Genomic DNA, 23884 nt, shown 5'->3' on the forward strand with positions numbered 1-23884 from the left:
CTACATAAATATTCTTTGAAAATGTTGGATTTCAAGCTCTTGAAATCCTAAAGTGATACAGTACATAATAATGTTTAACTGAATACACCAACTGCTATTGTATCATGCTTCAACATTATATGCAGATAAAGAAAACAGACACTTAACAGCTTTTTACATAATATAAGCCCCTAACTAGTTGTGAGTGGAATGAAGTGAGTTTCAGTTATTCATAGTGATTCCTTGTGATGTATCTAAAACAGCTTTGGCTTCATTGTATGAACAAATTTTACTGAATAAACACTACAGTTCAATGTGGCAGAAGAATGAGTCTTACTAAAGGAAGAAAACAAAAATAGGCTCTCTGTCCAAACCTAATAGCCATATTACAACCATAAAACCAAATTGGGATAGCAGGGAATACTTTAAATTACTCTGTTTTCCATTTTTTAAAACATGATTTTGAAGCTAAAAGGAGTTGTTTTCTCTGCTGTAATCAGCTTTGATAAAGTCCTATGAGAGATGATTCTCTTTTGTAGGGCAATCTTAGAAATAAAAAACTTGGGACTTCCCTGTTGGTCCAGTGGTTAAGAATCCACCCTGCAATGAAGGGACGTGGGTTCAATCCTTGGTCAGGGAACTAAGATCCCACAGGCCACAACTAAGACCCAATGCAACCAAAAAAAAAAAAGAAATAAAAAATTTTCTGGAAACTTGGGGTGCATTTCAGATTTCTGGAGACACTGAGCTACCATTTCTCAACACACTGCTTGCAGAAAAACACCACCAACATTTTGTTATCACAATCTTTTAGGCACACTGATGATGTTAACTTGGGATTCCCAGGTGATATGAGTGGTAAAGAACCTGCTTGCCAATGCAGGGCATGTGAGAGACGAGGGTTCGGTCCCTAGAGGAGGGCATGGCAACTCAGTCCAGTGTTTTTGCCCAAAGAATTCCACGGAGAGAGGAGCCTGGTGGGCTACAGTCTGTAGGGTCACAAAGAGTCTACCATGAGTGCAGTGACTTAGCATGCACATACAAGATGTTGACTTAGTGCCAAATGCTGGATGTGTTTCTTCAGTTTGTGAGGATGAAACCAATCAAACTAAAATAAAATGTTACTAAGGTAGTAAAAATTAAGGTATTTTTGAGATAACTCTGCCATTCATTTAGGGAGCACTCAAATTAATTACATGCAGTGACCAAAATCTTAGACCAACTGTGTGTTTTATTAGGTTGCTGCTGCTGCTACTAAGTCACTTCAGTTGTGTCCGACTCTGTGCGACCCCCATAGACGGCAGCCCACCAGGCTCCTCTGTCCCTGGGATTCTCCAGGCAAGAATACTTGAGTGGGTTGTCATTGCCTTCTCCAATGCATTCATGCATGCTAAGTTGCTTCAGTTGTGTCTGACTCTGTGAGACCCTATGGACAGCAGCCCACCAGGCTCCTCTGTCCACGGGATTCTCTAGGCAAGAATACTGGAGTGGATAATTGCAGTTTCAGACCATGAATTTTAAATTATTATAACTAGGCTCAAATATATCAAAGTAGGAACCATTACAATCAACACATTTTTGCCAATGAGAAATAAGTTTGTTTATTCCTGAAGTATAAAAATCTGTGCTTTCGGATTTGATGAACTCTTGGAAAGCATTTTCTGAATCCTGCTGGTTGTGGACACATTTTCCCTGCAAAAAGTTGTCAAGATGCTTGAAGAAATGAAAGTCCATTGGTGAGATGTCAGGTGAATATGGAAGGTGAGACAAAACTTCACAGTTCAATTTATTCAAATTTTGAAGCACTGGTTGTACAACATGTGGTCAGGAATTGTCATGGAGAAGAATTAGGCCCTTTTCTGTGGACCAATGCCAGCTGTAAGCACTGCAGTTTTAGGAGTATCTCATTGTTCTGCTGAGCATACTTCGTAGATGTAATGGTTTTGCCAGGATTCAAAAAGCTGTAGTGGATCAGATTGGTTCAGTTCAGTTTTCAGTCCCTCAGTTGTGACTCTTTGTGACCCCATGGACTGCAGCAAGCCAGGCCTCCCTGTCCATCACCAACTCCCGAAGTTTCCTCAAACTCACGTCCATCGAGTTGGTGATGCCATCCAACCATCTCATCCTCTGTCCTCCCCTTCCCCTCTCGCCTTCAATCTTTCCCAGCATCAGTGTCTTTTCCAATGAGTCATGTCCATCTCTTTACGACTCTGTGGACTGCAGCATGCCAGGCTCTTCTGTCTTTTACTATCTCCTGGAGTTTGCTCACTTTCGTGTCCATTGAGTTGGTGATGCTAGCTAACTAATTTATCCTCTCCCACCCCCTTCTCCTCATGCCCTCAATCTCTCCCACTATCAGGGTCTTCTCCAATGAGTTGGCTCTTCACATCAGGTGGCCAAAGCATTGGAGCTTCAGTTGCAGCAACAGTCCTTCCAATGAATAGTCAGGACTGATTTCCTTTAGGATTGACTGGTTTGATCTCTTTGCAGTCCAAGGGACTCTCAAAAGTCTTCTCCAGCACCGCAATTCAAAAGCATCAATTCTTTGACACTCAGCCTTCTTAATGGTCCAAATATCACATTGGTACATGACTACTGGAAAATCCACAGCTTGGACTATATGGACCTTTGTCGGCAAGTGATGTCTTTCTTTTTTAATATGCTGTCTAGGTTTGTCATATCTTTCCTTCCAAGAAGCAAGCATCTTTTACATTTCATGGCTGCAGTCACTGTCGGCAGTGATCTTTCATTATTAGTATATAGGAATGCAAGAGATTTCTGTGTATTAATTTTGTAACTTGCAACTTTACCAAATTCATTGATGAGCTTTGGTTTTCTGGAAGCATCATTAGGATTTCTATGTACAGTATCATATCTTGGAGCCCATGAAAATAAAATCTGTCACTGCTTCCATTTTTTCCTCTTCTATCTGCCATGAAGTGATTCGACCAGATGTCATGATCCTGGTTTTCTGAATGTTGAGTTTCAAGCCAGCTTTTCACTCTCCTCTTTCACCTTCATCAAGAGGCTCTTTAGTTCCTCTTCACTTTCTGCCATTTGAGTGGTATTGTACTGCATATCCGAGGCTGTTGATATTTCTCCCAGCAATTTGACTCCAGCTTGTGATTCATCGAGCCCAGTATTTCACATGTATACACACTTGCCCTTATTTATGTTATACATACATAACCTTCCAAAGGTGATCCTCATTATTCATGGATTCTGTATTTGTGAAGTTGCCAATTCATTAAAATTGATTTTAATTCCAAAATAAACAACCGCAGTGCTTTTGTAGTTGCTCACAGATGTATGCAGAACATTGAAAAGTCTGAGTCACCAGGCACAGGTTCCTGGTTAAGGCTGAATACAGTGTGGCTCTGCTTTATTCCAAGTCTCATCCTGTACAAGTGTCCTTTTCTCAGTCTACTGGGACGCAGTTTGGCATCTTTTTACCTCCTTCTTTCCTGGTAATCTCTCTTTTTAAACAGTCCACAAGCATGTAGGTGCGGAGCTATCTAGTGCCCTAAACCTGAGGAGGCTATGGTGTGCCTTATGGAGAAAATACATGTGTTGGGTAAGCTTCACTCAGGGGCTGTCAGACTTGGCTGTGAGTTTGATATTAATGAATTAGCAGTATAGTAAAGAAGGTGTATTCAAACATGAACACACATAAAGCAAGACTGTACTTTGGTTGGTTGATGAAATGAGACCAAAATGTGACCAGAGGCTTGAAGAACTGTCTTTACTGCTAGGAACAGTGGTCCAGTATTCAATAATTCAGTGTTTGTGGCAATCTTGTAGAACATAATTATGGCAAATAATGAGAATATATTTATCTTGTTTTATAAATGAAAGGAATATAAAATGTGAAATATTATATGTATGTGTACATACATATGTACATAAATATGCTGTGTTTCTATTATATATAAAATGTTATATGTAATATATCTAAAAAGACATATAGTAATATTTTTAAATTTCATAATAAAAATGAAAAAGGAAAAGAAGTAAAATGTCACTGTTTGCAGATGACATGATACTATACTTAGAAAATGCTAATGATGTTGCCAGAAAACCAGAGCTCATCAATGAATTTGGTAAAGTTGCAGGCTACAAAATTAAAACACAGAAATCTCTTGCATTCCTATACACTAATAGTGAAAGATCAGAAAGACAAATTAAGGAAACAATCTCATTTACCATCACATCAAAAAGAATAAAATATCTAGAAACAAACATACCCAAGGATGTAAAAGACTTATACTTCAAAAACTGTAAGATACTGATGAAAGAAATCAAAGATGACACTAACAGATGGAGAGATACACCATGCTCCTAGATTGGAAGAATCAATGTTGTCAAAATGACCATACCACCCCAAAGTCATCTACAGATTCAATACAATCCCTATGAAGCTATAGCATTTTTCACAGAATTAGAAGAAAAGAGTTTACTATTTGTATGGAAACATGAGATAAATAATGTTTAATCAAATTCCAGTATAACTCATTCACTGGGTTATCATCATTACAGACGCCTGAACAACATGTAAAACGACAGAAGATGAAGCCAGTCTCCAGAGCACTGCTTGGCTTCAGTCTCAGGCCACATCAGTCTCTGGAGAATTCCTAAACTAGGAGAGCCTCCCCAGAGCACAGCTTCATACAGATCTGATCTTCAGAAGATATGCAACATTCCAAAGCAGCAATGTGTGGAGTAGTGAGTCCTTTGATATAATCATGTTTCAAGGAATTCAAACAGCAATAGATTAATAGATTTCTCCTATCAAAATTTTTTTGTTCCTTTAATATTGCTTGAAATTTTCCACTGCTGCTTATTTCATAGGAATATAGGAAGAATCAAGAATATAATATTTATAAAGCTTTTATGGACCTTGGGGAAAATGTGTTAAATATCCAGGAGTATTTATACATCCTATAAAAATAGAATATAATGTTTTAAAGATCAGAAAATTGTCAATGTACTTTGTTTTGTAGCACAATGTTTTGATAAAGCAAATACCAAGTTGAACTGAAGTTGTATGTGTAGATAAATCTTCAAAGAATATCTAACTTTCTATTACAAAAAGCATAAAAATTGTAATGCCTTTATAAGTATATGCCATTTTAACTAATAACTACTGTATTTACTGTCATTAAAAAACAGTAATAATGAATATTATCTACAAAACAGCATGTTTAGCTAATTGCTCTTCTGTCACAACTGTATGATTTATGATACAACATTTATTTTTCTGTGATGTTAAAATAATTCCTTTTAAACCAATGCCTATTTTTCAAAATGCCTTCTACCTTTCTGCTGAGTAGGGAGGAAGTGCAGCATCTTTTCAGAATTTACCTTGAATAATAAATTGTTCCATGTTTTCTTTGAAAGGCTGGATGTGCTCTTTTGAGGACACTTGGTAAACTTTCCCCGCTTCAACTTCACAGGCTGAAATTAAAGAGAAAACAGTGTTCAGAATGTCACACTGCGAACAGTGCACTGAAACAATTACAAATCGTTTTAGGAAATCCTGTTAACCATGGCAACTGACAAATGTCAGCATCCGATGCTGTCAAAAGAAGCCTAGCATCAAGGCTTCACTTTAGGGGATTATAAAAAGAAACTAAAAATATTATAGTTGATATACACATTATGTTAGTTTCAGATATACAACACTGATTCAACTGTGATTTAAATACATTATGGAATGAATACCATAGTGAGTATAGTAATTATCTGTGACCATACAATGCTATTACAATATTACTGAGTATATTCCTCATGCTGTATATTAAACCCCATTCAGTTCAGTTCAGTTGCTCAGTCGTGTCCGACTCTTTGCCACCCCATGAATCACAGCACGCCAGGCCTCCCTGTCCATCACCAACTCCCAGAGTGTACTCAAACTCATGTCCATCGAGTTGATGATACCATCCAGCCATCTCATCCTCTGTCTTCCCCTTCTCCTCCTGCCCACAATCTCTCCAAGCATCAGGGTCTTTTCCAATAAGTCAACTCTTCACATAAGGTGGCCAAAGTACGGGAGTTTCAGCTTTAGCATCAGTCCTTCCAATGAACACCCAGGACTGATCTCCTTTAGGATGGACTGGTTGGACCTCCTTGCAGTCCAAGGGACCCACAAGTCTCCAGCACCACAGTTCAAAAGCATCAGTTCTTTAGTGCTCAGCTTTCTTCACAGTCCAACTCTCACAGCCATACATAACCACTGGAAAAACCATAGCCTTGACTAGATGGACTCTGTTGGCAAAGTAATGTCTCTGCTTTTGAATATGCTATCTAGGTTGGTCATAACTTTCCTTCCAAGGAGTAAGCGTGTTTTAATTTCACGGCTGTAGTCACCATCTGCAGTAATTTTGGAGCCCAAAAAAATAAAGTCTGACACTGTTTCTCCATCTATTTCCCATGAACAACAGACTGGTTCCAAATAGGAAAAGGAGTACGTCAAGGCTGTATATTGTCACCCTGCTTATTTAACTTATATGCAGAGTACATCAAGAGAAATGCTGGGCTGGAAGAAGCACAAGCTGGAATCAAGATAACCTCAGATATGCAGCTGGCACCACCCTTATGGCAGAAAGCGAAAGGGAACTAAAAAGCCTCTTGATGAAAGTGAAAGATGAAAGTGAAAAAGTTGGCTTAAACCTCAACATTAAACCCCATTACTTATTTTATATTAAATGCAAGATTATACCTCCTATCTACATTGCCTTTTTCAACCATCCCTGCACCCCTACCCCAGCAACCATAAGCTTATTCTCTGTATCAATGTATCTTTTCTGTTTTGTTTGATTATTTGTTTTGCTTTTTGGATTCCACACATAACTGACAGGCATACGACACTGTCTTTCTCGCCTGACATATTCCACTTAGCATAATACCCTCCAGGTCCATTTGTGCTGCTGCAAGTAGGAATCTTTCCTTTTTCCACAGCTGAATAACATTCCACTGTGTGGTAGGTGAAATGTGTGTGTGTGTGTGTGTGTGTATATATAAACAGATATACACACATATGTATATGTAAAACATGTCCTCTTAATCCATTCATCTATTGGTGGATACTTAGGTTGCTTCCAAATCTTGGCTATTTATAAATTAGGCTTCAACAAACACAGGGGTGTATACATCATTTTCAGTTAGCATTTTTACTGGTATAAATACCCAGAACTGGAATTCAGAACTGGTTCCAAATAGGGAAAGGAGTACGTCAAGGCTGTATGTTGTCACCCTGCTTCTTTAACTTATATGCAGAGTACATCATGAGAAATCCTGGGCTGGAGGAAGCACAAGTTGGAATCAAGATTGCCTGAAAAAACATTAATAACCTCAGATATGCAGATGACACCACCCTTACGCCAGAAAGTGAAGAACTAAAGAACCTCCTGATAAAAGTAAAAGAAGAGAGTGAAAAAGTTGGCTTTAAAACTCAACATTCAGAAAACTAGGATCATGGCATCTGGTCCCATCACTTCATGGCAAATAGATGGGAAAACAGTGGAAACAGTGACAGACTTTATTTTCTGGGGCTCCAAAATCACTGCAGATGGTGACTACAGCCATGAAGTTAAAAGATGCTTGCTCCTTAAAAGAAAAGTTATGACCAACCTAGACAGCATATTAAAAAGCAGAGACGTTACTTTGCCAACAAAGGCCCACCTAGTCAAAGCTACGGTTTTTCCAGTAGTCATGTATGGATGTGAGAGTCGGACTATAAAGAAAGCTGAGCACCGAAGAATTGATGCTTCTGAACTGTGGTATTGGAGAAGACTCTTGAGAGTCCCTTGGACTGCAAGGAGATCCAACCATTCAATTCTAAAGGAAATCAGTCCTGAATATTCATTGGAAGTACTGATGCTGAAGCTGAAACTCCAATACTTAGGCCACCTAATGCAAAGAATTGACTCATTTGAAAAGACCCTGATCCTGGGAAAGATTGAAGGTGAGAGGAGAAGGGGAGGACAGAGAATGAGATGGTTGGATGGCATCACCGACTCAATGGACATGAGTTTGAATAAACTCCAGGAGTTGGCGATGGACAGGGAAGCCTAGCATGCTGCAGTCCATGGGGTCACAAAGAGTCAGACACGACTCAGCAACTGAACTGGACTGATGATATTTCTATTTTCAATTTTTTGAGGAATCATCGGTGTTCTTGCCTGGAGAATCCCAGGGACAGGGGAGCCTGGTGGGCTGCTGTCTATGGGGTCGCAGAGAGTCGGACACGACTAAAGCAACTTAGCAGCAGCAGCAGCAGCATACTGTTCTCTACAGTAGCTGCTTGAGTTTACATACCCAGCAACAGTGAATGAGGGTTCCCTTTTCTCCACATTCTTCTCACCAATAGTTATTTCTTGTCTTTTTGATAATGGTCATTCTAAGAGAAGTTAGGTGATGGCACATTGGTTTTGATTTGTGCTTTCCTGATGATTAGTGATGTTGAAAACCTTTATCGTGTGTTTGTTGGCTATCTTTTTGTCCTTTGGAGAAATGACTGTTCAGGTTCTCTGTAGTTTTTAATTGGATTGTTTGTTCTTTTTAATATTAGGTTATAAGATTTCTTGATATAATTTGAATATTAAGCCTTTATCCAGTATATTATCTTCTCCCATACAAAATATCTTCTCCCATACAGCAGGCTGCCTTTTCATTTTGATGGTTTCTTTGGTTGTACAAATGCTTTTTTGTTTGACATAGTCCCATTTATTTTTGCTTTTCTTACCCTTGCCTGAGGAAACACATCTAAAAAATGTCCCTAGGACCTGAAACGAAAAATAATATACTGCCTATATTTTCCTGTAGGTATTTTGTGGTTTCGGGTCTTACATTTGGCTCTTTAACCATTTTACCTGTGAATATGTTGTAAGAAAATAGTCCAGTATCATTGTTTTGCATGCGGCTGTCCAGTTTCCCCAAAAGCATTTATTGAAGTGGTTGTCTTTCCCCCACCACATAGTATTGACTTCTCTGACATATATTAATTGACCATGTAAGTGTGAACTTATTTCTGGACTTTCTATTTTGTTCCAGTGATACATGAGTCTGTTTTCCTGCCAGTACCAATCATGTTTTGATTACTCTATCTTTGTAGTGTAGCCTGAAGTCAGGGAATGTGATTATCTTCAGCTTTGTCCTTTCTCAAGATTGCTTTGGCTTTTGGGGTCGTTTGAGGTTCCATAAAAATTTTAGAATTTATTCCAGTTTTATGAAAAATTCCACTGGTATTTTGTTAGTGACTATGTAGATTACCTTGGGAAGTATGGACATTTTAGCAACATTAATTCTTCCAATCCATAGGCATGGTATGTCTTTCCATTTATTTGTCTTGTCCTCAACTTCTTTCATCAACATCTTAGAGTTTTCAGGTCTTTCCCCTCCTTGGTTAAATTTATTCCCAGGTATATTTTCTTGATACAATTGTAAATGGATCATTTTCTTAATTTTTCTTCCACATAATCATTATCAGTGTATGGAAATGCTGCAGATCTCTGTGTACAGTAAGTCCCCTATATACAAACAAGCTCTGTTCTGAGAGCACGTTCATAAGTCCAATTTGGTCGTAATCCAACAAAGATGGTCTAGGTACCCAACTAACACAATCGGCTATTTACTGCTGTTTTACACTTGTGTTCAGACATCCTGAGCTTGAAATAAAGATACTCTACTACTGTACTCGTTACAACACTGTAAAGCACACAGAAGCACAATCACTTGTAGAGAACGCACACGAGTGACAACGTATGCCAGACACACGGACTAACTTATGTGACTGGATATGTGAACAATGTTCGCATCATTCAAAGTGTGCAACCTGAAGGTTCATATTAATATGTGCGGGACTACTCTATTAAATTCTGTACTCTTTAAAAAAAATTTTTTTTCTGATTCAACTTTCTTTTTTTTATATTTTATTTTTTACCTTTACAATATTGTATTGGTTTTGCCATATATCACCATTAAAAAGAATAAATTTGAATCAGTTCTAATGAGGTGGATGAAACTGGAGACTATTACATAGAGTGAAGTAAGCCAGAAAGAAATTCTGTACTCTTTAACTCTACTAAATTCATTTATTAGTTCTGGTAGTTTTTTGGCAGTGTCTTTAGAAATTTTTATATATAGTATCATGTCATCTGCAAACAGTGACAGTTTTACTTCTCCCATTCCAATTTGGATTCCTTTTATTTCTTTTCCTTGTCTGATTGCTGTGGCTAGGACTTCTAAAACTATGGTGAATAAAAGTGGCAAGATGGACATCCTTGTCTTGCCCCTGACCTTAGAGAAAATGCTTCTTGCTTTTCACCAGTGAGTATGATCTGTGCTGTGGGCTTATCCTACAGAGATTTTGTTATGTTGAAGTATATTCCCTCTATAGGCACTTTGTGGAGAGTTCTTATTGTAAACAGAAGTTGAATTCTGTCAAAAGCTTTTCCTACATCTATTAAAATGATCATATGATTGTTATTCTTCAGTTTGTTAATTGAGGAGGCTTTTCAGAGTCTATGTGCCAAGGCTTTCATCCTAGTCATTTTGAAAATGACTCCAGGTATAAGACACAAAAAAGATTAAAACACTGATTCTAATGTGCATTATTGTGTGAAGGAGGGAGGGGAAAGAAGGATGCTGACTGGGTTCATAGCTTTGGAGGCTTCGGGATGAAGCACACAGGAAGAAGAGTATTTTTCAGAGAAAAGAAAATTAATTTGCTTTTCAACTCGCCGAGTTTTAAGATGCCAGTGGAACATCCATGTGTGGCTTCCAGCAAGCAGCTGGGTGTATAAGTCTGCAGATCAGAGCAATACAGGAAAACTCTGAATAAGACCACTTGAGAAAGCATGTCTAGTGCGAAGAAGAGCAAGCCAAGGTTGAACACCTGAGCAATGCCAACTGTAATGAAGAAGCAGAGGAAGAGAAGGCTATGAACACAGAAGATTTAGACATTTAGAAGGAAATGTCAGATATTATAAGGAGAACCAGGAGTGAGTGGGACCAGTGAGTTCCAATGAGAGGAATTCTCAGTATTTTTGGTCACTCTCCATAAACAAGTGATGCACTTCCATGGACAAATCGAGTGCACAGGCTACAAAAATTTAAGAGGTAAAAGCACAAAAAAAGTAAAACGTAACAGCTGTAACTTTCAAAAAGACAGTCAGCTTTTCTGTGCCTGAGTCTTTTTAACTGTAATACACAGTGATAGAACCTGCTTCTTGGGGTTGTTACAAGGAATGTCAGTTAATGCATGTAGAGCACTTAGAATGGAGCCTGGTACATGTTAAGGCCCATGTAAGTTTTCAACACCATTACTGCTATTATCTTTAGTTTTATCAGCAACAGGAGCAGAGCAGGATGGCCTGGAGGCTAAGAGCATGGGTTCTGGAGACGGGGTTTATAGCTTACTTACCAGCTGTGAGTCTTTGGCCAGGTATGCACCCCCTCTGTGCCTCAGTTTCTTCATCTGTAACATGGGGTTAATAATAGTGTCTACTTTGCTATGAAGATGAAAGGGTTTTGCATAGGTAAAATATGCAGAAGACTAGTGGATACACAATAAGAGGATTGTCAGGTTTGCTACAGTTACCACCACCACCAGAGGGACAGCTTCTAACACACAACAAGAACAGGGAACTCTCATCTCCTAAGCATTGCACCGAGGCAATGCTTCAGATTGTGGGAATGACATTTATAGGGACAAACTCAGACATGTTACTGTTTTCCATACTATTATTGTATTCTTTACTGGTCTTCACTAACCCTGATCTGCCTCACACTAATGATCAACGGCCACATGACGTGTGGATGTTGTGGGTGACACACTTGGACCAGATGAGCGTCCAGCTCTCTGTCACCACCCGTGATACCCCTCAAGGTATCTCTCTTCTCAGAGAGGAGGGGCCGTAACTTCAGAGTCAGCAAAGGCATGAACCTCCGTGCGGTGTGAGCAGGCCTCCAAGTTGCTTTCTGGTAGGGAGGTGGTCTCGGCATAAACACATGACGTGGGGAGTGCACATTGTTGGCAATGGGCCTTCTTCTCACATGAGGCCTCAGGAAGCACGAAAACACTTACTTATTATCATAAGCAATACCATAGAGGTCACTTAGATCATCTAAATGCATTCACTCTATCAAGTGAGGGCAGTCCAAAGCAAAACTAAAATAATTCTAAATTACTTATTTGACATATGTAGTATCTATGTAAACAGCATACTTTTATATAACAAAATTCCACAAGTTGGTATCCTGTAGAATTTAGGAAGAGACAGTGGTATTGATTCTTTAAGCTTCAACCTTGAATATACTGAATGACACCAAAACATTCTAACCTGTGTAAGACATGGAAGCAACCTAGATGCCCATCAGCAGACGAATGGATAACAAAGCTGTGGTACATATACACAACGGACTATTACTCAGCTATTAAAAAGAATACATTTGAATCAATTCTAATGAGGTGGATGAAACTGGAGCCTATTAAACAGAGTGAAGTAAGTCAGAAAGAAAAACATCAATACAGTATAATAATGCATATATATGGAATTTAGAAAGGCGGTAATGATAACCCTATATGCAAGATAGCAAAAGAGACACAGATGTATAGAACAATCTTTTGGATTCTGTGGGAGAAGGCAAGGGTGGGATGATTTGGGAGAATGGCATTGAAACATGCATATTATCATATGTGAAACACATCGCCAGTCCAGGTTGGATGCATGAAACAGGGTGCTTGGGGCTGGTGCACTGGGATGATCCAGAGGGGTGGGAAGGGGAGGGAGGTGGGAGGGGGTTCAGGATGGGGAACACATATACACCTGTGGCAGATTCATATTAATGTATGGCAAAACCACTACAATATTGTAAAGTAATTAGCCTCAAAAAAATAAAAAGACATGATGAAGTCATGAAGATTAAGTACCACGCAGGCATACACAGTCCCAAGCTTAGGGCACACATGGGGACATTTTTCAGTGATGGGCTCAGTACTACTGAGGCCAGCCTTTCTACTGATTCATCTCTCATCTTGAGACAGTCCTTCGTTTAGTACTGACCTCTGCTTGCCTCTCAATTCACACCCTCACCTTACTGTCATCTGGCACAAAAGGGAGGCTTATCTTAGGATAGTAAGTTTTGTTTCAAACACCAATTCTGATCACATAACAGTAGATAACTAAAGCATCTACTCTCTTCAAAAAAAATTCTGAAGAATCAAAACCTAACTCAACAAGGGAGATTACCTTTTCTTTTCCTTTAAATTTAATTAATTTATTTTTGACTACACCAGCACACATGGGATCTTAGTTCCCAGACCAGGAATAGAACTTAAGCCCCCTGCACTAGAAGCCCAGAATTTTAACCACTGGATCTCCAAGGAAGTCCCTACCTTTTCTTTTCTTTCTCTTCATTTTTATTAAACAGAAGTTCACTTTTAAATTTTTATTTATTTACTGTTTTATTTTTGGCCTCACTGGGTATTCATTGCTACACTTGGGCTTTCTCTAGTTGCAGCAAGCAGGGGCTGCTCTTCATTGCAGTGCACAGATTTCACGTTTCAGTGGCTTCTCTTGTTGCAGAGCACAGGCTCCAGGCACACAGGCTTCAGCAGTTGTGGCACATGGCCTTAGTTGCTCCTCAGCAGGTGGGATTTCCCTGGACCAGCGATCAAACCTGTGTCCCCTGCATTGGCAGGTGGATTCTTAATCACTGGACCACAAAAGGAAGTCCCCTACCTTTCTTTACTGAAATATAATTGATGTACAAATTATGTAAGTTCCAGGTATACAATATAGTGACAAACAATTTTAAAAGTTATACTCCATTTATAGTTATTTTAAAATATTGGCTATGTTCTCTGTATTATAAAATGCATCCTTGTAGTTTATTTTATACATGACAGTTTGTACCAACCACTCCTCATTCCCCATATCATCCCTCTCTCTCCCTTCACCCAACAATTAACTACTAGTTTGTTCTCTATAACTGTGAGTCTGCTTTTTTTTTTTCACTAAATCCACTACTTTGCAATATTTTATAGTTTCCATGTAAAAGTGATATCACACAGTGTTTGTCTTTCTATCTTTTTTCATTCTGCAAAGTACCTTCTAATTCTATCCATGTTGTTGTAAGTGGCAAAATTTCATTCCTTTTTATGGCTGAGTAGTGTTCCATTGTGTATGTGTTTGTATATGTGTGTGTGTGTGTGTGTGTGTGTGTGTGTGTGTGTACATCTTCTTTATCCATTCATCTATTGATGCACATTTAGGTTGCTTCCATATCTTGATAACTGTGAATAATGTTGTTATAAATATAGGGATGTACGTATCTTTTCAAATTTGTATTTGTTTTTTTTAAAGACATATACCCAGGAGTGGAATTGCTGGTTCATATGGTAGCTCTATTTTTAGTTTTTTGTAAATTTTCTATAGTGTTTTAAACAGAGACTGCACCAATTTACATTCCCAACAACAGTGCACAAGGATTCCCTTTTCTCCATATCCTTACCAACATTTGTTATTTGTGTTTTTTGATGATAGCCATTCTGCGAAGCGTGAGGTGATATCACATTGTGGTTCTGACTTGCATTTCCGGAGCAGTCAAGAGTCTTCTCCAGTACCACAATTTGAAAGCATCAGTTCTTCAGCACTCAGCCTTCTTTATGGTCCATCTCTCACATCTGTACATGACTACTGGAAAAACCATTCCTTTGACTATTTGGTCCTTTGTTGGCAAAGTGATGTCTCTGCTTTTCAATATGCTATCTAGGTTTCTAAAAGTTTTCCTACATTTCTCAAAGTTTGCTGTGAAGAAGCAACTGTATTTTAATTTCATGGCTGCAGTCACCATCCACAGTGGTTTCAGAGCCCCCCAAAATAAAATCTGGCACTCTTTCCACTTTTTCCCCTTCAGTTGCCATGAAGTGATGGGACTGGAAGCCAAGATCTTAGTTTTTTGAATGTTGAGTTTTAAGCCAGCTTTCCTATTTCACCCTTTCCTCTTTCACTTTCCTCTTTCACCATCATCAAGAAGCTCTTTAGTTCCTCCTCATTTTCTGCCATTAGAATGGTATCATCTGCATATCTGAGGTGCCTGATATTGCTCCTGGCAATCTTGATTCCAGCCTGTGCTTCATCCAGGCTTGTGTTTCATCCAGCCTGGCATTTCGCATAAAGTACTCTGCATATAAGTTAAATAAGTAGGGTGACTATACAACCCTGTCCTAATCCTTTCCCAATGTGGAACCAGTCAACTGTTCCATGTACTGTTCTGTTACTTCTTTGACTCACATGCAGGTTTCTCAGAAGACAGGTAAGGTGGTCTAGTATTCCCATCTCTTTGAGAATTTCCCAGTTTGTTGTGAAATACAGAGTCAAAGGCTTTAGTGTAGTCAATGAAGTGGAAGTAGATGTTTTTCTGGAATTCCCTTGCTTTCTCCATGATGCAGCGAATGTTGGTCATTTGATCTCTGGTTCCTCTGCCTCTTCAAAACCCAGCTTGTACATCTGGAAGTTCTCAGTTCAAGTACTGCTGAAGCCTAGCTTGAAGGATTTTGAGCATAACCTTGCTAGCATGTGAAATGAGTGCAACTACAGGGTAGTTTGAACATTCTTAGTATTGCCCTTCTTTGGGACTGGAATGAAAACTGACTTTTTCCAGTCCCATGGCCACTGCTGAAATTTCCAGATTTGCTGACTTAAAAGTACTAGACAGACTTTTGTCAACAAAGTAAAGTCTCAGCTTTTTAATATGCTGTCTAGGTTTGTCATAGCTTTTCTTCCAAGGAGCAAGTGTTTTTTTTCATTTCATGGCTGCAGCCACCACCTGAGGCGATTCGGGAGCCAAAGAAAATAAAGTCTGTCACTGCTTCCATTGTTTCCTCATCTATTTGCCATGAAGTGATGGGACCAGATGCCATGATCTTAGTTTTTTGAATCTTGAATTTTAAGCCAGTTTTTTCACTCTCCTCTTTCACCTTTATCAAGAGGTTCTTTAGTTCCTCTTCTCTTTCTGCCATAACAGGGGTGTCATCTGCATATCTGAGGTTACTGATATTTCTTCAGGCAATCTTGATTCCAGCTTGTGCTTCATCCGGCCTGGCATTTTGCATGATGTACTCTGCATGTAAGTTAAATAAGCGGGGTGACAATATACAGCCTTGACATACTCCTTTTCCAGTTTGGAACAAGTCCATTGTCCCATGCCTGTTCTAACTGTTGCTTCTTGACCTGCATACAGATTTCTCAGGAGGCAGGTAAGGTGGTCTGATAGTCCCATCTGTTTTAAGAATTTTCCAGTTTGTTGTGATCCACACAGTCAAAGGCTTTGGCATAGTCAATAAAGCAGAAGTAGATGTTTTTCTGAAATTCTCTTGCTTTTTCTATGAACCAATGGATACTGGCAATTTGATCTCTGGTTCCTCTGACTTTTCTAAATCCAGGTTGAACATCTGGAAGTTCTTGGTCCACATACTGTTGAAGCCTGGCTTGGAGAACTTTGAGCATTAATTTGCTAACATGTGAAATGAGTTCAATAGTTCAACTGTTCGAACATTCTTCAGCATTGTCCTTCTTTGGGACTGGAATGAAAACTGGTCTTTTCTAGTCCTGTGGTAACTGCTAAGTTTTCCAGATTTGCTGGCATACTGAGTGCAGCACTTTCACAGCATCATATTTTACAATTTGAAATAGCTCAACTGGAATTCCATCACCTCCACTAGCTTTGTTCGCAGGGACACTTCCTCAGGCCCCCTTGGCTTTGCATTCCAGGATGTCTGGCTCTAAATGAGTGATCACACCATCGTGGTTATCTGGGTCATTAAGACCTTTTTGGTATAGTTCTTGTGTGTATTCTACCCACCTCTCCTTAATATCTTCCACTTCTGTTAGGTCCATACAGTTTCTGTCCCTCAAGAGCCCATCTTTGCATGAAATGTTCCCTTGCTATCTCTAATTTTCTTGATGAGATCTCTAGTCTTTTCCACTCTATTGTTTTCCTCTATTTCTTTGCATTGATCACTAGGAAGGCTTTCTTATCTCTCATTGCTATTCTTTGGAACTCTGCATTCAGATGGGTAGATCTTTCCTTTTCTCCTTTGCCTTTAGCCCCTCTTCTTTTCTTGGCTATTTGTAAGGCCTCCTCAGACAGCCATTTTGCCTTTTTGCATTTCTTTTTCTTGGGAATGGTCTTGATCACTGTCTCCAATACAATGTCATGAACCTCCATCCATAGTTCTTCAGGCACTCGTCTATCAGGTCTAATCCCTTGAATCTGTTTGTCACTTCCACTGTATAATCATAAGGGATGTGATTTATCAGGTCAAACCTGAATGGCCTAGAGGTTTTCCCTACTGTCTTGAATTTAAGTCTGAATTTTTCAATAAGCAGTTCATGATCTGAGCCACAGTCAGCTCCTGGTCTTTTTTTTTTTTTGCTGCTTGTATAGAGCTTCACCATCTTCAACTGCAAAGAGTATAATCAATCTATGACCACCCATATGTGATTCTCTCAGGGGAGCACCTAAGGGGCAGGATTTCACTTCTCCTTGACAGTGATGCTTGTATCTTTGGTACTCATGGCACCTAGCAAAGGCCTATCGTGCCTCAGGCATACAATAAATATTAATGGCACCCCACTCCAGTACTCTTGCCTGGAAAATCCCATGGACAGAGGAGCCTGGTAGGCTGCAGTCCATGGGGTCGCAAAGACTCAGACATGACTGAGCGACTTCACTTTCACGCATTGGAGAAGGAAAGGGCAACCCACTCCAGTGTTCTTGCCTGGAGAATCCCAGGGATGGGGGAGCCTCATGGGCTGCCATCTATGGGGTCGCACAGAGTCGGACACAACTGAAGCAACTTAGCAGCAGTAGCAGCAGCAAGCAAACTATATGACCTACCACATGCCCAAGGCCAGGGGTGGCAGCCAACAGGAGCTACCCCACACCCAAGGTCAGGGCGGAGGTCGAGAGGAGCTACCACACGCCAAGGTCAGGGAAGGTGGCAGAGAGGAGCAACTCCATGTCCAAGGAGCAGCGGCTGCACAGGCACAGGAGGGCTGACAGGAGATACTCCACGTTCAAGGTCAGGAGGGGTGGCCGTGAGGAGCTACCCCTCGTCCAAGGTAAGGAGCAGTGGCTGTGCTTTGCTGGAGCAGCCGTGAAGAGATACCCCACGTCCAAGGTATGAGAAACCCAAGTAAGACGGTAGGTGTTGTGAGAGGGCATCAGAGGGCAGACACACTGAAACCATACTCACAGAAAACTAGCCAATCTGATCACATGGACCACAGCCTTGTCTAACTCAATGAAACTAAGCCATGTCATGTGGGGTCACCCAAGATGGACGGGTCATGGTGGAGAGGTCTGACAGAATGTGGCCCACTGGAGAAGGAAATGGCAAGCCACTTCAGTATTCTTGCCTTGAGAACCCCACGAACAGTATGAAAAGGCAAAAAGGTAGGACACTGAAAGAGGAACTCCCCAGGTCAGTAGGTGCCCAATATGCTACTGGAGATTAGTGGAGAAATAACTCCAGAAAGAATGAAAGGATGGAACCAAAGCAAAAACAACACCTACTTGTGGATGTGACTGGTGATAGAAGCAAGATTCAATGCTGTAAAGAGCAATATTGCATAGGAACCTGGAATGTTGGGTCCATGAATCAAGGCTAATTGGAAGTAGTCAAACAGGAGATGGCGAGAGTGAATGTCGACATTCTAGGAATCAGCAAACTAAAATGGACTGGAATGGGTGAATTTAACTCAGATGACCATGATATCTACTACTGTGGGCAGGAATCCCTTAGAGAAATGGAGTAGCCATCATGATCAACAAAAGCGTTCGAAATGCAGTACTTGGATGCAATCTCAAAAACGACAGAATAATCTCAGTTTGTTTCCAAGGCAGTAATCCAAGTCTATGCCCCAACCAGTAATGCTGAAGGAGCTGAAGTTGAATGGTTATATGAAGACCTATAAGACCTTTTAGAACTAACATCCAAAAAAGATGTCCTTTTCATAATAGGGGACTGGAATGCAAAAGTAGGAAGTCAAGAAACACCTGGGGTAACAGGCAAATTTGACCTTGGAGTTCAGAATGAAGCAGGGCAAAGGCTAATAGAGTTTTGCCAAGAGAACGCACTGGTCATAGCAAACACCCTCTTCCAACAACACAAGAGAAGACTCTACATTTGGACATCACCAGATGGTCAACACTGAAATCAGACTGATTATATTCTTTGCAGCCGAAGATGGAGAAGCTCTATACAGCCAGCAAAAACATGACTGGGAGCTGACTGTGGCTCAGATCAGGAACTCCTTGCCAAATTCAGACTTAAATCGAAGAAATTGGGAAAAACCACTAGACCATTCAGATATGACCTAAATCAAATCCCTTATTATTATACAGTGGAGGTGACAAATAGATTTAAGGGACTAGATCTGATAGACAGAGTGCCTGATGAACTATGGAAGCAGGTTCGTGACACTGTACAGGAGACAGGGATCAAGACCATTCCCATGGAAAAGAAATGCAAAAAAGCAAAATGGCTGTCTGGGGAGGCCTTACAAATAGCTCTCAAAGGAAGAGAAACGAAAAGCAAAGGAGAAAAAGAAAGATATAAGCATCTGAATGCAGAGTTCCAAAGAATAGCAAGGAGAGATAAGAAAGCCTTCCTCAGCGATCAATGCAAAGAAATAGAGGAAAACAACAGAATGGGAAAGACTAGAGATCTCTTCAAGAAAATTAGAGATACCAAGGGAACATTTCATGCAAAGATGGGCTCGATAAAGGAGAGAAATGGTATGGACCTAACAGAAGCAGAAGATATTAAGAAGAGGTGGCAAGAATACACAGAAGAACTGTACAAAAAAGATCTTCACGACCCAGATAATCACAGTGATGTGATCACTCACCTAGAGCCAGCCATTCTGGAATGTGAAGTCAAGTGGGCCTTAGAAAGCATCACTACGAACAAATCTAGTGGAGGTGATGGCATTCCAGTTGAACTATTTCAAATCCTGAAAGATGATGCTGTGAAAGTGCTGCACTCAATATGCCAGCAAATTTGGAAAACTCAGCAGTGGCCACAGGACTGGAAAAGGTCAGTTTTCATTCCAATCCCAAACAAAGGCAATGCCAAAGAATGCTCAAACTACCACACAACTGCACTCATCTCACACGCTAGTAAATTAATGCTCAAAATTCTCCAAGCCAGGCTTCAGCAGTATGTGAACTGTGAACATCCAGATGTTCAAGCTGGTTTTAGAAGAGGCAGAGGAACAAGAGATCAAATTGCCAACATCCACTGGATCATGGAAAAAGCAAGAGTTCCAGAAAAACATCTATTTCTGCTTTATTGACTATGCCAAAGCCTTTGACTGTGTGGATCACAATAAACTGTGGAAAATTCTGAAAGAGATGGGAATACCAGACCACCTGACCTGCCTCTTGAGAAATCTGTATGCAGGTCAGGAAGCAACAGTTAGAACTGGACATGGAGCAACAGACTGGTTCCAAATAGGGAAAGGAGTTCGTCAAGGCTGTATATTGTCACCCTATTTATTTAACTTCTATGCAGAGTACATCATGAGAAACGCTGGACTGGAAGAAACACAAACTGGAATCAAGATTTCCGGGAGAAATATCAATAACCTCAGATATGCAGATGACACCACTCTCATGGCAGAAATTGAAGAGGAACTAAAAAGCCTCTTGATGAAAGTGAAAGAGGAGAGTGAAAAAGTTGGCTTAAAGCTCAACATTCACAAAACGAAGATCATGGCATCTGGTCCCATCACTTCATGGGAAATAGATGGGGAAACAGTGGAAACAGTGTCAGACTTTATTTCTTGGGGCTCCAAAATCACTGCAGATGGTGACTGCAGCCATGAAATTAAAAGACGTTTACTCCTTGGAAGGAAAGTTATGACCAACCTAGATAGTACATTGAAAAGCAGAGATATTACCTTGCCAACAAGGTCCATCTAGTCAAGGCTATGGTTTTTCCAGTGGTCATGTATGGATGTGAGAGTTGGACTTTAAAGAGAGCTGAGTGCCGAAGAATTGATGCTTTTGAACTGTGGTGTTGGAGAAGACTCTTGAGAGTCCCTTGGACTGCAAGGAGATCCAACCAGTCCATCCTAAAGGAGATCAGTCCTGGGTATTCATTGGAAGGACTGATGCTGAGGCTCCCAATACTTTGGCCACCTCATGAAAAGAGTTGACTCATTGGAAAAGACCGCGATGCTTGGAGGGATTGGGGGCAGGAGGAGAAGGGGATGACAGAGGATGAGATGGCTGGATAGCATCACCGACTCGATGGACATGAGTTTGAGTGAATTCCACGAGTTGGAGATAGACAGGGAGGCCTGGCATGCTGCGATTCATGGGGTCACAAAGAGTCGGACACGACTGAGCAACTGAACTGAACTGAAGCAAACTATATAATGTTACTATGGTGATTTAAATCTATATAAAATCATCTATGACCAGAATATAACAACTCTATAAATTTGATTATACATCACTAGGATAGAATCTCTTTAAAAAGTTGTATCAATTTTTTGGCTTCTGGGGTAAATAAGCCTCTTCTCATCTAGCGATACAAAATGCAATGAAAATCTCACATAAATGTCCTCCCTGACTGTGCTTAAATAGTGAGAAAGAGGCTTATATTGAAAGTTGTGGTATTCTCAACTCCATAAATGAAGAAACTTCATGAAAATAAGATAAAGTAGGTGAGTTAAATAGGTGAAAGGGATTAAAGAGATAGAAACTGCCAGTTACAAAATAAATTAAGTCACAGGGATGCAAGGTACAGCATAGGGAATATAACACTGTAATAACGCTGGTGCATAATATATAAAAATTTTGTTGTTGTTCAGTGCAGTATGCCAAGCTCCCCAACCCTCATTATCTCCTAGAGTTTGCCCAAGTTCATGTCCATTGAATCCATGATGCCATCCAACCATCTCATCTCTGTCACTCCCTTCTCCTCTTGCCCTCAATCTTTCCCACCCTCAGGGTCTCTTCCAATGAATTGGCTCTTCACATCAGGTGGCCAAAGTATTGGAGCTTCAGTATCAGTCCTTCTAATGAGTATTCAGGGTTGATTTCCTTTAGGATTGACTGTTTTGATCTCCTTGCTGTCTAAGGGACTCTTAAAAGTCTTCTCCACCACTGCAATTTGAAAACATCAATTCTTCAGTGCTCAGCCTTCTTTATGGTCCAATTCTCACGTCCATACATGATCACTGGAAAGAGCATAGCTTTGACTATACGGACCTTTGTCATTATTAAGTTGTACACCTGAAACTAATAATAATATCATAAACCAATAATATCATAAGCCTTTATAAATGTACCTCATTTATAAAGGTAGGGCAGATGAGAGGAGTTTTATTCACAAAAAATAAATAATTGTTAACTATTTGCTTTTGTGCATTACTTTAAATTTACCATTCTGAAGAATTTCAAAGTCTCTTCAAAATGATCTAAGGCTTCTCAACTAATAATTGAGAAGACTCTTAAGAGTCAGTTGGACACCAAGGAGATTAAACCAGTCAGTTTAAGGAAATCCATCCTGAATATTCAGTGGAAGGACTGATGCTCAAGCTGAAGCTCCAATACTTTGGGCACTTGATGCGAAGAGCCAACTCATTGGAAAAGACCCTGATGCTGGAAAGACTGAGGGCAGTAAGAGAAGGGGTGACAGAGATGAGATGGTTGGATGGCATCACCAACTCAGTGGACATGCGAGCCTGTGTGCTAAGTTGCTTCAGTGGTGTCTGACACTTTGAGACCCTATGGACTGTACCCAGCCAGTCTCCTCTGTCCATGGGCGTTCTCCAGGCAAGAATACTGGAGTGGACCGCCATGCTCTTCTCCAGGTGATCTTCCCAACCCAGGGACTGAACCTGCATCTGTTCTGTCTCCTGCATTGTCAGCTGGGTTCTGTACCACTAGTGCCACTTGGGAGCCCCAGTGGACGCGAGTGTGGGCAAACTCTGAGGGACAGTAAAGGGCAGGAAAGCCTGGTGTGCTGCAGTCCATGGAGTCACAGAGTCAGACACGACTTAGCAACTGAACAGTAACAATAAAGCATTACACGTGCATCTTTTTTTTCTTTTTTTACCAAATACATGAAAAAATGTTTTGTCCCAGGAAAGTTCACATTCCACAAAATCTTAGGCAAGTATTCCAAGGGTGGGTGGGGAGGAAATATGTGTCTTTTAACAAGATATGATAAATGTACAAATATTCTTGAACATAAAGTGAAAGTAAGACAATAAAATTTGTCCCTGATGAAAGAGGCTGCTATTCAAATAACCAAGATGCGATTAAATAACTAGATTTCTAATACACATTTGTTTTTAAAAAAACAAAAGAATAAGATTACTTGTAAAATTTTTCTTTTGCCACATATGAAAATGTTTGTTTACACTGATTTTTACCTTCTTTAGAAACACTGAAAAATCTGTTCTCTCATTAAAGAAGCATAAATAACAACTGAGTTTCCTTAACATTTTAAGTTACCTCTCAGGTCTTTCTTGAGTTTTCTGAGGTCTTTTTGAAAATCTTCAAACTTCATCTGTGAGGCCTGAAAGAGGTCCTGGGGTTCGGGCAGTGGAAACACACACTGTTCTTTCCCAGCGTCCTGGTCAGCAGGAAGCACAGACTTTAAATAAATGAGGACAGAGCAGCAGCAGCAATGACAAACAACATCAAACATGACCACATCGCTCAACAACAGGGAATAACAGAATGCGACTCTGTGAACATTATCTCACCTCATCAAAATTGCGAAGATAATATGACACGATATATGACAACAGGCTTCTGCTATTGTCCTAGGCAGAGAGACCAAAGTGAGTAGAAATACGTTTTTTAAAATGACTAA

At 40.1% G+C, this 23884-nt stretch overlaps 1 protein-coding gene across 1 annotated transcript in view; it reads right to left on the reverse strand.

Moving 5' to 3' along the window:
- Positions 1-23884, reverse strand: part of LOC614741 (formin-2) — a 357851-nt gene that overhangs the window by 63955 nt on the left and 270012 nt on the right. The window contains exons 14-16 of the mRNA XM_059882644.1: positions 23775-23834; positions 23521-23641; positions 5341-5433 (exon numbers count right to left, since the gene is read on the reverse strand). Of these exons, the coding sequence (XP_059738627.1) occupies positions 5341-5433; positions 23521-23641; positions 23775-23834 (274 nt within the window). The remainder of the gene's footprint in view (positions 1-5340; positions 5434-23520; positions 23642-23774; positions 23835-23884) is intronic.

Source organism: Bos taurus, chromosome 28, assembly GCF_002263795.3.
Source record: "Bos taurus isolate L1 Dominette 01449 registration number 42190680 breed Hereford chromosome 28, ARS-UCD2.0, whole genome shotgun sequence".
Lineage (NCBI taxonomy): Eukaryota > Metazoa > Chordata > Mammalia > Artiodactyla > Bovidae > Bos > Bos taurus.